This window comes from Myodes glareolus, chromosome 14, assembly GCF_982192425.1.
Source record: "Myodes glareolus chromosome 14, mMyoGla1.1, whole genome shotgun sequence".
Classification (NCBI taxonomy): Eukaryota; Metazoa; Chordata; class Mammalia; order Rodentia; family Cricetidae; genus Myodes; species Myodes glareolus.
This window is the reverse complement of record NC_142039.1, coordinates 35,750,187-35,764,381: the sequence shown is the minus strand read 5'-3', so window position 1 is coordinate 35,764,381 and position 14,195 is coordinate 35,750,187. Positions and strand designations below refer to the sequence as shown.

General features: G+C 37.3%; 1 protein-coding gene across 6 annotated transcripts in view; it reads left to right on the top strand.

Annotated features, from left to right (window-relative positions):
• Positions 1 to 14,195, top strand: part of Sugct (succinyl-CoA:glutarate-CoA transferase) — a 736,642-nt gene that overhangs the window by 100,149 nt on the left and 622,298 nt on the right. For all 6 annotated transcript variants that reach the window (XR_007237119.3, XM_085699249.2, XM_048460944.3 and 3 more), the window contains exon 7: positions 235 to 326. Coding sequence is in view for 5 of the 6 variants with exons in the window: in XM_085699249.2 (XP_085555375.1) it covers positions 235 to 326 (92 nt within the window). In the remaining variant the exon portion in view is untranslated. The remainder of the gene's footprint in view (positions 1 to 234; positions 327 to 14,195) is intronic.

Below are 14,195 nucleotides of genomic sequence, written 5' to 3'. Positions count from 1 at the left end.
ATCATTTTAAAATGTTCTAAAGGCCAAACAAAACTTTCCTGAAGGTAGCATGTGGCCAACAATGCAACAGGTTTTTGTTTTCCATAGTATAATAATACACTAGTTAATTCTTACCATTTCCATCAAGGGCTCATAAAGATCTAATTGGAAGAATACTGCACAATTTCTGAAGGTGGGTGGTTTTTAGCACACTTCCACACCCCGTGTAGCACTGAACGTCTGTTCTTGTTGCAGGATATGGCCAGACGGGGCCCATGTCTCAGAGGGCAGGCTATGATGCTATTGCCTCTGCTATGTCGGGTCTGATGCACATTACAGGACCCGAGGTAGGTATTCTTAGAATATTCTTATTTATTTTTATTTTACATGCCAGAAATAAAATATTCTTCATTAAGTTAAACTTGAATGAATTTTGGAAAGAATCAGTGAATGACTTTATTAAAATACAGCGTTAGTGTGATTCTTATAAATGAACTGAAGCTTAAATGTCAACTCAATTTCATGGAAAAGAGAAAGTCTTTTTATTGATATCATGTGATGAAGCCCTTTTCATATCTTTTTACATTATGCAAGCATCATCACCTATTAGTGACTTTAGAAATGTTTCTTCTTCAAAAGAGAGTGGCTGACTAGATGGTAGAAATCCTTTCTTGTCAGAGTACCAGCCTGAATTTAGTAAGTATACATAGCAGACACTTTCTTTTTCATCCAGAATATTTTAGGTAGTCGTGTGTTTGAAAATTTGTTACTTAAAGTGACAGAAATAGTTGGGTCTGACTTGTCATTTGTATCACAGTCTGCATTATTTGATACTATAGCCCCCTCTCAATTGATAGTGTGTTGTGGGGTTTCTAAAAGAATGCAGGTTTCCAAATATGTTAGATCAGAGCAAAAACTTTTTGGGGAAAATGGCATGAACATTATTAACACAAAACAAAAGCATAGTTTGAAAGCCTAGTCGGTAAAATTAAAAGGCATCCGTTTCTAAACAAGCGGGGTTGGTAAGTTTAAAACCCTTTTCCAGCAGGTGTTCCTCCTCTGAGCTACTTTTCCTAGCTAACTCTAGGCAGATCACTGCACTGCTAGGATAAACCGAGGCAGAGTGAGCTCTTTCACAATCTTTCATTTAATTCAAAGCAGCTATGAGGTTTCAGTGCCTTCAGATACAAGGCATCCCTTTGTACTTCTATCTTCTGATGTTTCGTTTTTAGTCATAGAAAAAAACGTGTGTAGCCCTCCCTTAAAATAACGTGGGGATCGGTTTTCTTTTTGTCCATTGAGAGAACAGAGCATTGACCTACCTCTCTTTGTTTGATCCCTAGGCTCCATTTGGTAAAGATGTTATTATTGTTAGTAATTTTCTTTAAAGGTACTGAACTCAGTTGGGAATATGTGAAAATATTTGGGACCTATCAATCCTTACCTAAGGGCTAAGATGAATGAAAAACTACCAAGGTGACAGACTTCTGTTGGTGAACTGCACAAATTCTGGTAGGGTAGCCACATAGTGTATGCTCAGCCTTTTGACTTTCAACATTTCTTTTCTTTTCTTTCTTTTCTTTTTTTAAAAGTGTTTCTAGGTATTATGTTTGTATTTTTCTTTTTTAAAATTTATTTATTTACTTTATTATGTATACAATATTCTGTCTGTGTGTATGTCTGTAGGCCAGAAGAGGGCACCAGACCTCATTACAGATGGTTGTGAGCCACCATGTGGTTGTCGGGAATTGAACTCAGAGCCTATGGAAGAGAAGGCAATGCTCTTAACTACTGAGCCATCTCTCCAGCTCCCAAAGTTTATTTTCTAGTTAGCTTACAAAGCAACACATTTCATTTTCATTTCACAATACTTTATTTTAGTTGTTTTTCCTCATCTGCTCTTCTCACCCCTACTCACTTTACCACAGTACCCATATATATTTATAGGTATTTAATGTAATTCTAGGTAAATAAAACTATGATTCTTTATGACTTTTTCAAATATTCTTATTCCTACTTTCAGTCCTCTCTCCCTCTTCTGTTGTATTGACCACCTTCCCACTCTCCCACTTCCCCTTTTATACCAGCACCATACTGCTGGTCCCTTCTCTAATGCCTTCCCCATGATGGGACCTTTTGACTTTTCTGCTTTCTGTGCTTGCTCCAGATTGTGGTCTCACATCTGACGATTTTGGAGCTAGGAACCATATATAAGAGAGAACATGTGTTATTTGTTGTTCTTCTCTGTGTTGCCTCTGTCAATATAATATTTTTCCCACTTCCATCCATTTACTTACAAATTTCATAATTTAAATTTTACTTACAGCTGAATAATAGTTCATAGTGTATGTGTGCCACATTTTCATTACTAATTAATCAGCTGAAGAACATTTTGACTGTGTCCATTTCCTAGCTATTGAGATCAGAGCTATGATGGGCATGATTGAAGAAGTATTACTTCTGTTGAGCCCTTGGAGCATATGCCGAAGAGTGGTACAGTATGATAGATTCATTTTTAGCTGTTTGAGGATTCTTTGTATTAATTTCCAGAGTGGCTATGCCAGTTTGCAGTTCTACCTACAGTGAATGAGTGTCCCTCTCCCCGATATCCCCCTTAGCATTTGCGGCTGGCTGTTTTCTTGATTATTGCTATTCTGACTGTGGTAAGATGAAATCGCAAATTTGTTTTGATTGTGTTTCTTTACTGGCTAAGGATGCTGAACACCTTCTGAGATATTCCTTAGCCACTGATACTTTTCTTTTGAGAACTCTGCATTCAGACTTGAGTGGGTCTTTTCTTTTTACTTTTTTGAGTTCACTATAATATTCTGAATATTAATTTTCTGTCCAATATGTAGCTGCAAAGTTTCTTTCCTACTCTGTGGGCTTCCTCTTCCCTTAATCGTTTCCTAAGTTCTGAAGAAGGTTTTTAGTTTTATAAGACCCTCTACATCAATTGTTGTTCATAATTTCTTCTCAAATGAAGTACTGCTCAGAAAGTTCAAAGAAACATTTTAGGAATTAAAATATAGCTACATCATTTTTCACTATTCACTTTATTCTCTTGAACTTCTCCCAACTACCTGCCCTATAATGCCTCCCATCCCCCTTACTAATTCTCAAGTTCATGTCCCCATTTTTTATTTTTTATAAATATACAATTGGTTTATATGTAATATATATGTTTTATAAAATACACAAACATAGCCTTTTGAACCTGTTAAGTGTTGCTTGTATGGATTTGATTTAAGGGCTTACCACTTGGTATTGGATAACTAATTAAGAGGTTCATAGCTGAGGAAAACTAATTCTTCCTCCTTAACAGTCATTAATTGACTGTAGCTTTTTTGGTGTAGGGATGTGGATCTCTGAAAGTTTCACCATTTCTGTTAGCATGCTTATTGGTGTTGTGGTTTTTCTGGTCTGGTTTAGGTAGCCTTATTTTTGTAGTATCATGGGTGTATCTACCCTGTCATTTCCAAGAGTTATCATCTTAGAGATGGAGTTTCTAAGATACAATATCTATATCTGTATCTATATATCATAGCATATTTCCTGGTCTCAGGCTCGTACTAAACTACCAACATCTCTTGTGCAATGTTCCATGGGCCTCAGATACAGGAATTATGTTATAGATATCTTCAATAGGGCTGGGTACCCCATGATCTGTTGTCCTCTACATTTTAACCAGTTTTGATTTTCTGCAATGATCTCACCTGCTGCAAATAGAAGCTTCTTTGATGGGGGATTCAATACGTTTATCTGTGGGTATAAGAATATGTATTTAGAAAGCAGTTAAAAAGTATTCTAGTCTAGTAAAGTGATCATTGTTTTGTTCTTCTCTGAGACCCACAACCTCACTATGGGCAGTTGTCCGAATTCTAGTACCAAGCATGATCCTTCACTTTGAGTGAGGCTTAAGATGATTAGAGAGTTGTTGGTTACTACCAAGATATGGTTGACAATTTTGAACTGTTAGAAGTATGCTGCTGTGCTGGTAATTTTGGTTTATAGGCAATCCTGGCTGGGTAGGATTTTGGTTAGTTCCTTCCCTTGGCATTTTTCATATCACCTTTTAGTACTGTGAAAACTAGTCCTCAGGGAGAAGGTTGTCAGACCCAACTTGAATCTTCTGAGTCTTGTGTTTGAAGTACATGGTATCTTTAGCAACAGGGACTTACTTTCAACCTGTGAGAGGCAACAATAAAACCTATGTAGGCCTTATTTATTTATTTATTTATTTATTTATTTATTTATTTATATTGTTGTATTGATGACTCTGATATGGGAAAATTCCATTTTAACTCTTTTTATGCACACGTATAAATTTTCTACAACAGTAGGTTTCTATGTCTTTTCCAAAGGTTTTAGTGATTTATCCTTTCCCATAGTTCCTCTTCCACTCTGCCCTCCTCTCTACCACCTCAGTTTAATCCTTACTTTTCCATTACTCATCTTTAACCCTTTATATGAGTGTTTTCTGTCTCTTCTTATTTAAAAGTCCTCCCCATGTCTCCATTTCTATTATGGGGATTATGGTTATTCTAATTTAAACACATGTATCTAAAGATTTAATGCTAGCACCCATGGATAAGAAAAAACCATGTAATATTTTTCTTTCTGAATCTGGGTTACTTTACTAGAATGATTGCTCCATATGTTTACAATTTTATTTTTCTTAATATCTGAATAATATTCCATTGTGCATCTATAGCACATTTCGTTATGCATTTCTCTGTTTATGCCATGACTGTTGTGAATAGAGAGTATCAGTGAACATGGATGGGCAGATCTCTTTAGGGTAGAATATGGAATCCTTTTGACATGTAATAAAAAGTGGAGTATCTGGGTGGTAGATACATTTTTAACTTTTTGAGGAACCTACACACTAATTTTCATAGTGGATGCATGAGTTTGCATTAATAACAACCGTGCGTAAGTTTTCCCCTTGCCACCATCCACAGTTGCATTTGTCATGATTTTATTTTATTTTTTTTAACTTAGCCATTCTGACTGAGGTAAGATGGAATCTTAAAGTAGTTTCAGTTTGCACTTCTCTGCTGGCTAAGGATGTTGAACATTTTCAAAAGTGTTTCTCAGCTATTTGTATTTCATATTTTGAGAACTCTGTTTAACTCTCTGCCCAATTTTTAAATTGATTAATTTTCTTATTTTTTAAAAATTTTTTGAGTTCTTTATTTATTCTAGATACTAACATTACATCAGATATATAGCTAGTCATTTTTTTCATTTTATAAATTTCCTCTTCATTGAGTGATGGTGCATATTTCCTACTTTCTCCTCTATCAGGTTTAAGGTATCAGGTCTTATTTTGAGATCCTTTGTTTATTTGGAATTGAGTTTTGTGCAGAGTGATAGACTTATATCTATTTTTATTCTTTTAAACAATTATTATTTTTAATATTTCACTTTACATTCCATCCACAGTTCTCCCATCCCTCCTCTCATCCCCTTCACCACCCTTTCCAGCCCACCTCACATCCACTCTTTTCAACAGATAAGGGCTTCCATGGGGATTCAACAAAGACAGGCACATTAAGCTAAGGCAGGACAAAACCCCTCCCCCTTGCATTAAGGCTGAGCATGGCATCCCACCTTAGGGAACCAGCTCCAACAAGCTAGTTCATGCACCAGGGATAGATCCTAATTCTCCAGGGTCCTCTCAGATAGTCCAAGCTTCATCATGGTCTCCCACACATGGAGAGTCTAGTTCAGTCCCATGGAGGCTCCACAGCTGTTAGGCTAGAGTTCATGAGTTTCCACAAACTTGGTTCAGCTGTCTCTATAGGTTTCTCCATCATGACCTTGACCTCCCTTGTTCATATATTCCCTCTTCCCTTTCTTTGACTGGGTTCTTAGAGCTCGGCCTGGTGCCTGGTTGTAGATCTCTGCATCTGGTACTGAGGACAATTTATGGTGGAGAGGATGTAAAGTCAGGGGAACACTACTCCAGTGCTTTTATAACCACTTGGAAATCAGTATGACAGTTTCTCAGAAAATTGGGAATCAGTCTAGCTCAAGACCCAGAGATACCACTCTTGAACATATACCCAAAGGATACTCAATTATGCACAAGAACACTTACTCAACTATTTTTTAGCAGCATTGTTCGTAATAGGCAGAACCCGGAAACAACCTAGGTGCCCTTCAACTGAAGAATGGATAAAGAAAATGTGATACATTTTCACAGTGGAGTATTACTCAGCTATAAAAAAAATGACATCATTAAATTTGCAGGTAAATGGATGGAACTAGAAGAAAACCCATCCTGTGTGAGGTAACCCAGACTTAGAAAGACAACCATGGTATATGCTCACTCATAACTGGATATTAGACATAAAGCAAAGGATAGCCAGGCTACAATCCTCAGCTCCAGAGAAGCTAGGTAACAAGGAGGACCCTAAGAGGGACACATGAATTACCCTGGAAAGGGAAATTAGATGAGATCTCCTGGGTAAACTAGAGCAAGAGGGAACAGTAAGGAGGAGGGGAAGTGGGATGAGAACATGAGGGAGCAGGATGGTCAAGGGGAGGAGGAATGGAGTGGGGGAGCAATGAAAGAGAGATCTTGATAGAGAGAGTAAGTATGGGGCTAGGGAGAAACCTGGTGCTAGGGGATTTCCCAAGAATCTACAAGGATGATCCCAGCTAAGACTCCTAGCAACAGTGGAGAGGGGGCCTGACCTGGCCTTCCCCTGTAATCAGATTGGTGACTACCCTAACTATCATTGTAGACCCTTCATCCAGTAACTGATGGAAGCAGATGTAGAGATCTTTTTATTCTTTTACACGCAGTTATCTTGTTTGCCCACCATCAGTGGTTGAAGATGATGAATTTCCTTCAGTGTATATTATTGGTTTCTTTTACAAAAAGCTTGTGAACATATAGAAATGTTGGTTGATATTCTGTCTTCAATTCTATTCCAGTCATCATTGTGCCTGTATCATGCTATGTTTAGAGCCATACTGAGGCTCTAAATTATGATTTGAGATTAGGTGTGGTGATACCTCTGCTTTATTCTTTTTGCTCAGAATTGCTTTGACTACCTTGAGTCTTCAATATTTCTATGTGAAATTCAAGGTTTGTTTGTTTGTTTTTTTTTGTTTTGATGAAGAACTGCTTTGTAATTTTAATGGGAGTAGATTCCTTTTGAAAGAATGGTCACTATCACTGTATTAATTCTGCCAGCCCATGAGTATGGGAGGTCTTTCCATTTTCTGGTATCTTTTTCAGTTAGTTTTTTGGTGCCTTGAACTTTTCATCAAACAAGTCTTTTATTTTCTTGATTATTTATTTCTATTCCGAGATATTTTTGAATTGGTTATGAATGTTGTAGTTTCCTTGATCTTTTTCTAGCTGTGTTGGTCATTTGTATATAGATAGGTACTATCTATTATTATTATTATATTATTATATTATAATAATAATAATAATTATTATTAATATTATTGTGTATTAGTTTTCATCCTGCTAGTTTGCTGAATATATTAGCTTTAGAAGTTTTTCATTGTAGTATTTAGGGTCTTTTACACATAGAATATTATATGCAAATAAAGATGCACTGATTTCTTTCTTTCCTATTTATATCTCCTTTACTGCTTTTTACTTGTCTTATTGCTCCAGCTAAGTAAAATGCTGAACAAGAGTGAGGAGAGCGGATAGCCTTTTCTTGTTTCTGATTTTTTAATGAAATGCCTTGAGTTTTTCTTCTTAGGATTATGTTGATTACGGGCTTCTTAAACTATATCTCCTCTATCCCTGTTCCTTCTAGTATTTTAATCATGAATCAGTGTTAGGTTTTGTCAAAGTCCTTTCCTGAATGAAATGAGATGATCTTGTGTTTCTTCCATTTAGTTTATTTATGTGGTAGATTATGTGTTTTGATTTATATATGTTGGACCATCTCTGCATCTCTGGGGTGAAGTCTAACTGATCATGATAGATGATCTGTTTATTTTCTTTAATCTGGTTTTACAGTATTTTATTGAGAATGTTTTCTTCTATGTTTATTGGTGATATTAGTCTATAATATTTATCAAGTATCTGTCTTGTTTTATTTTTACAGTAATTCTGACTTCATAAGAGAATTTGGAAATGTTCCCTTCTTTTCTATTTTGTTGATTACTTTCATAAGTTTTGGTATTAGTACTTTTAAGTTATACAGAATTCTTCACTGGATCCATCTGGTGCTGGGCTTTGTTTATGTAGGATATTTTAAATTACTGCTTCTATTTTATAACTGTAGCTTGTTCTTTTAGGATTTCTAGTTTGGTGGAATATAAAAATTTTAAAGTATGTTCCTATGGTTCTCTGAATTATTTTGGAGTCTGTTAAGATCTCTTTCTTTTCATCTCTAATTTCATTTTTAAATTTTTTATTGATTTTTATTGAGCTCTACATTTTTCTCTGCTCCCCTCCCTGTCTTTCCCTTCCCCCCTTCAACACTCCCCCATGCTCCCAATTTACTCAGGAGATCTTTTCTTTTTCTACTTCCTATGTAGATTAGATCTATGTAAGTCTCTCTTAGTGTTCTCATTATTGTATAAATTCTCTGGGATTGTGGTTTGTAGACTGGTTTTCTTTGCTTTATATTTAAAAACCACCTATGAGCGAATACATTAATTTGCACCCTTTCTTCTGGCTAGTTTGGCTAAATATTTGTCAATCTTGTTACTATTTTCAGCATACTAGCATTTTATTTTATTGATCTTTTGTATTTTTTTTTTCATTTCAGCCCTGACTGTTGTTATCTCTTTCCACCTATTTTTTTCTTTTTTCTTTTTTTAACAAGAGCACAAATCCACTTTTATTTATTTACTTTTCATTGGTTTAAATCCGGATGGGTACAGCATCACACGGAATCTGTGTCCAATGGCCTTTCCGGGAAGGTTGCTTCAGAATTTGGCACCGACCATGCCACTGTTCCCATGGGCCCGAGTGACATTCCCCCAGATCACTCTGGTTTTGTTTGGTTTGCCACCAGGTGTCACTGTGTTGTTCTTTGCTTTATACACATAAGCGCATCTCTTGCCCAAGTAGAATTCAGTTTCTTTTTTTTTTTTCTTTGAATACTCAGTTTTACATTACCTTTTCCAGGATGAGAGCTCAGGGTTCTTATTACTATATCAGCTTAATATTTATATTTCTTCAAAGATTTGTGAATTTACAATAACAATGATCTAAATGGAGTTTTTACAAGAAATTCTTCAGAAAATATGTGTCCCATGTAGAACCCAAGTTCATATTTTCCTACCACCAAATGTCTTTTACATTTGTGGAAACAGTTTTTTTTTCCATTTTTTTTATTTTTTATTATTTTTTTTTATTAATTTATAAAAGTTTCCACTTCTGCCCCTCCTCCCAATACCCTCCCATTCCCCCCACTCGCTCTCCTCCTCCCTCTCCAGCCCTAAGAGCAGTCAGTGTTTCCTGCCCTGTGGGAAGTTCAAGTTCTTCCCCTCTCCCTCCAGGTCTAGGAAGGTGAGCATCCAAACTGACTAGGATCTCAAAAATCCAGAACATGCAGAGGATACAAGTCCCAGTGCCCTTGTCAATGACTTCTCAGACAGTCGCCGTGCCAGCAACATTCAGAGAATCCGGCCACATTCAGAGAATCCGGTTTGATCACGTGCTCATTCAGTCCCAGTCCAACTGGCCTTGGTGAACTCTCATTAGAACCGTCCCCTTGTATCAGCGGATGAACGCACTCCTCACAGTCCCGCCTTTCTTGTTCATGTTCTCCCTCCTTCTGCTTCTCATTTGGACCTTGGGGGCTCAGTCCAGTGCTCCAATGTGGGTCTCTGTCTCATTCTCCATTCATCATTCGGTGAAGGTTCCCTCTGATCCTGCCTTCCTTGCTCACGTTCTCCCTCTTTCTGCTTCTCCTTTGGACCTAGGGAGTTAAGTCCAGTGTTCCAATGTGGGTCTCTGTCTCTATCTCCATCCATCACCAGATGAAGGTTCTACGGTGATATGCAAAATATTCATCAATATGGTTATGGGCCAAGGCCAGTTCAGGCACCCTCTCCTCTGCTGTCCAGGGAACAATCTGGGGATCTCTCCTTTAACCTGGGAACCTCTATAGAATCAAGTCTCTTGTAAACCCTAAAATGGCTCCCTTAGTTGAGATATATACTTCTCTGCTCCCATATCCATCCTTCCTCCCTCCCCCATCCCAATCCCCCAAGCTTTCCCCAATCCTCCCCTACTCTCTTCTCTCTAACCCTCTCCCCTTCCATCCACTCCCACCCCCGTGCACCCAATGTTGCCTGGCACTCTTCTCTACTTCCAATATCCAGGAGGAAAACTACATGATTTTCTTCAGGTTCATCTTCTTATTTAGCTTCTCTAGGATCACGAATAATAGGCTCAAAGACCTTTAATTATGGCTAGAATCCACTTATGAGTGAGTACATACCATATTCCTCTTTTTGGGTCTGGGTTACCTCACTCAGTAAAGTGTTTTCTATTTTCATCCATTTGCATGCAAAATTCAAGATGTCATTGTTTTTTACCGCTGAGTAAAACTCTAATGTATATATGTTCCAAACCTTCTTTAACCATTCTTCTATTGAGGGACACCGAGGTTGTTTCCAGGTTATGGCTATTATAAATAGTGCTGCTATGAACATAGTTGAGCAAACGCTTTTGTGGTATGATAGGGCATCTCTTGGGTATATTCCCAAGAGTGGAATTGCTGGGTCCTGAGGGAGGTTGACTCCCAGTTTCCTGAGAAAGCACCACACTGATTTCCACAGTGGCTGCACAAGTTTGCATTCCCACCAACAATGAATGAGTGTTCCCCTCACTCACTCCACATCCTCTTCAGCATAGGCTATCATTGGTGTTTTTGAGTTTAGCTAATCTGACCAGTGTAAAATGGTATTTCATAGTTGTTTTGATTTGCATTTCCCTGATTGCTAAGGAGGTTGAGCATGACCTTAAGTGTCTTTTGGCCATTTGAAGTTCTTCTGTTGTGAATTCTCTGTTCAGATCAGTACCCCATTTTTTAATTGGGTTAATTAGAGTTTTAGTGTCTAGTTTCTTGAGTTCTTTGTATATTTTGGCGATCAGACCTTTGTCTGATGAGGGGTTGGTGAAGATCTTCTCCCAGTCGGAAGGTAGCCTTTTTGTCTTACTGACAGTGTCCTTTGCTTTACAGAAGCCTCTCAGTTTCAGGAGGTCCCATTTATTCATTGATTCTCTTATTGTCTGTGCTACTGGGGTTCTACCTAGGAAGTGGTCTCCTGTGCCTATATCTTGTAGACTACTTCCCACTTTCTCTTCTATCAGGTTCAAAGTGGTCAGGTTAATGTTGAGGATTTTAATCCATTTGTACTTGATTTTTGTGCATGGTGATAGATATGGATCTACTTTCATTCTTCTACAGTTTGACATCCAGTTATGCCAGCACCATTTGTTAAAGATGCTTTCCTTCTTCCATTGCATACCTTTAGCTCCCTTGTCAAAAATCAAGTGTTCATAGGTTTGTAGGTTAATATCTGGGTCTTCTATTTGATTCCATAGGTCAACTTCTCTGTTCTTATACCAATACCAAGCTGTTTTCAATACTGTCGCTCTGTAATAGAGTTTGAAGTCAGGGATGGTTATACCTCCAGAAGTTCCTTTATTATATAAGATTGTTTTGGCTATCCTGGGTTTTTTATTTTTCCATATAAAGTTGATTATTGTTCTCTCAAGGTCTGTGAAGAATTTTGATGGGATTTTGATGGGGATTGCATTGAATCTATAGATTGCTTTTGGTAGAATTGCCATTTTAACTATGTTGATCCTCCCAATCCAAGAGCAGGGGAGATCTTTCCATTTTCTGGTATCCTCTTCAATTTCTTTCTTCAAAGACTTAAAGTTCTTGTCAAATAGGTCTTTCACTTCCTTGGTTAGAGTTACCCCAAGACATTTTATGCTATTTGTGGCTATCGTGAAAGGTGAAGTTTCTCTGATTTCCCTCCCTGCTTCTTTATCCTTTGTGTATAGGAGGGCAACTGATTTTTTGGAGTTGATCTTGTATCCTGCCACATTACTAAAGGTGTTTATCAGCTGTAGGAGTTCTTTGATAGAGTTTTTAGGGTCGCTTATGTACACTATCATATCATCTGCAAATATAGAGAGTTTAACTTTTTCCTTTCCAATTCGAATCCCCTTGATCCCCTTATGTTGTCGTATTGATATTGCTAGAACTTCAAGCACTATATTGAAGAGGTATGGAGAGAGTGGACAGCCTTGTCGTGTTCCTGATTTCAATGGAATGGCTTTGAGTTTCTCTCCATTCAATTTGATGTTAGCTGTCGGCTTGCTGTAAATAGCTTTTATTATATTCAGGTATAATCCTCGTAAACCCAATCTCTCCAACACCCTTATCATAAAGGGATGTTGAATTTTGTCAAATGCTTTTTCAGCATCTAATGAAATGATCATATGTTTTTTTTTCTTTCAGTTTATTTATATGATGGATTACATTGATAGATTTGTGTATGTTGAACCAGCCCTGCATCTCTGGGATGAAGCCTACTTGATCATAATGGATGATTTTTCTAATGTGTTCTTGGATTTGGTTTGCCAGGATTTTGTTGAGAATTTTTGCGTCGAAGTTCATGAGTGAGATTGGCCTGTAATTCTCTTTCTTGGTTGTGTCTTTATGTGGTTTTGGTATCAGCGTAACTGTAGCTTCATAAAAAGAATTTGACAATGACTCTTCTGTTTCTATATTGTGGAATACATTAAGGAGTATAGGTATTAGCTCTTCCTGGAAGTTCTGGTAGAATTCTGCATTGAAACCATCTGGTCCTGGGCTTTTTTTGGTAGGGAGGTTTTTGATAACAGTTTCTAATTCTTCGTGACTAACAGGTCTATTTAGATTGTTCACCTGGTCTTGATTTAACTTTGGTACATGGTACTTATCTAAAAACCAGTCCATTTCTTGTACATTTTCCAACTTTGTGGCATATAAGCTTTCGTAGTAAGATCTAATGATTCTCTGAATTTCCTCTGTGTCTGTTGTTATATCCCCCTTTTCATTTCTGATCTTATTAATTTGAGTGTTCTCTCTCTGCCGTTTGATTAGTTTGGTTAGGGGTTTGTCAATCTTGTTGATTTTCTCCAAGAACCAACTTTTTCTTTCATTGATTCTTTGGATTGTTCTCTGTGTTTCTATTTTGTTTATTTCAGCCCTCAGTTTGATTATTTCCAGTCTTCTACTCCTCCTGGGTGAGTCTGATTCTTTTTTTTCTAGAGCTTTCAGGTGTGCTGTTAAGTCTCCAATGTGTGCTTTCTCCGTTTTCTTTAATTGGGCACTTAGTGCTATGAACTTTCCTCTTAGCACTGCTTTCATTGTGTCCCATAGATTTGAGTATGTTGTGTCTTTATTTTCGTTAAATTCAAGGGAGACTTTAATTTCTTTCTTTATTTCTTCCTTGACCCAGGGGTGACTCAGTAGTTGACTGTTCAGCTTCCATGAGTTTGTAGGCTTTCTGGTGTTCGAATTGTTATTGAATTCTAACTTTATTCCATGGTGATCCGACAAGACACTGGCGGTTAGTAATATTTTTTTGTATCTGTGGAAGTTTGCTTTGTTACCTAGTATGTGGTCAATTTTCGAGAATGTTCCATGAGCTGCAGAGAAGAAGGTATATTCTTTCCTATTTGGGTGGAATGTTCTACAGATATCTGTTAAGTCCATTTGATTCATTTCCTCTATTAATTCTCTTATTTCTCTGTTGGGTTTCTGTCTGATTGACGTGTCCATTGGTGAGAGAGTTGTGTTGAAGTCTCCTACTATTAGTGTGTGTGGTTTGATGACTGCCTTGAGTTCTAAAAGTTTTTCTTTTACATAAGTGGGTGCTTTATATTAGGGGCATAGATATTCAGGATTGAGACTTCCTCCTGATGAATTGTTCCTGTTATGAGTATAAAATATCCGTCTTCATCTCTTCTGATTGATTTTAGTTTGAAGTCAATTTTGTTGGAAATTAGAATGGCCACCCCTGCTTGTTTCTTAGGTCCATTTGCTTGAAAAACCTTTTCCCAACCCTTTACTCTGAGTAGATGTCTGTCTTTGTGGTTGAGGTGTGTTTCTTGTAAACAGCAGAATGTTGGATCCTGTTTTCGTATCCAATCTCTTAGTCTGTGCCATTTTATGGGTGAGTTGAGTCCATTAATATTAAGTGATATTAATGAC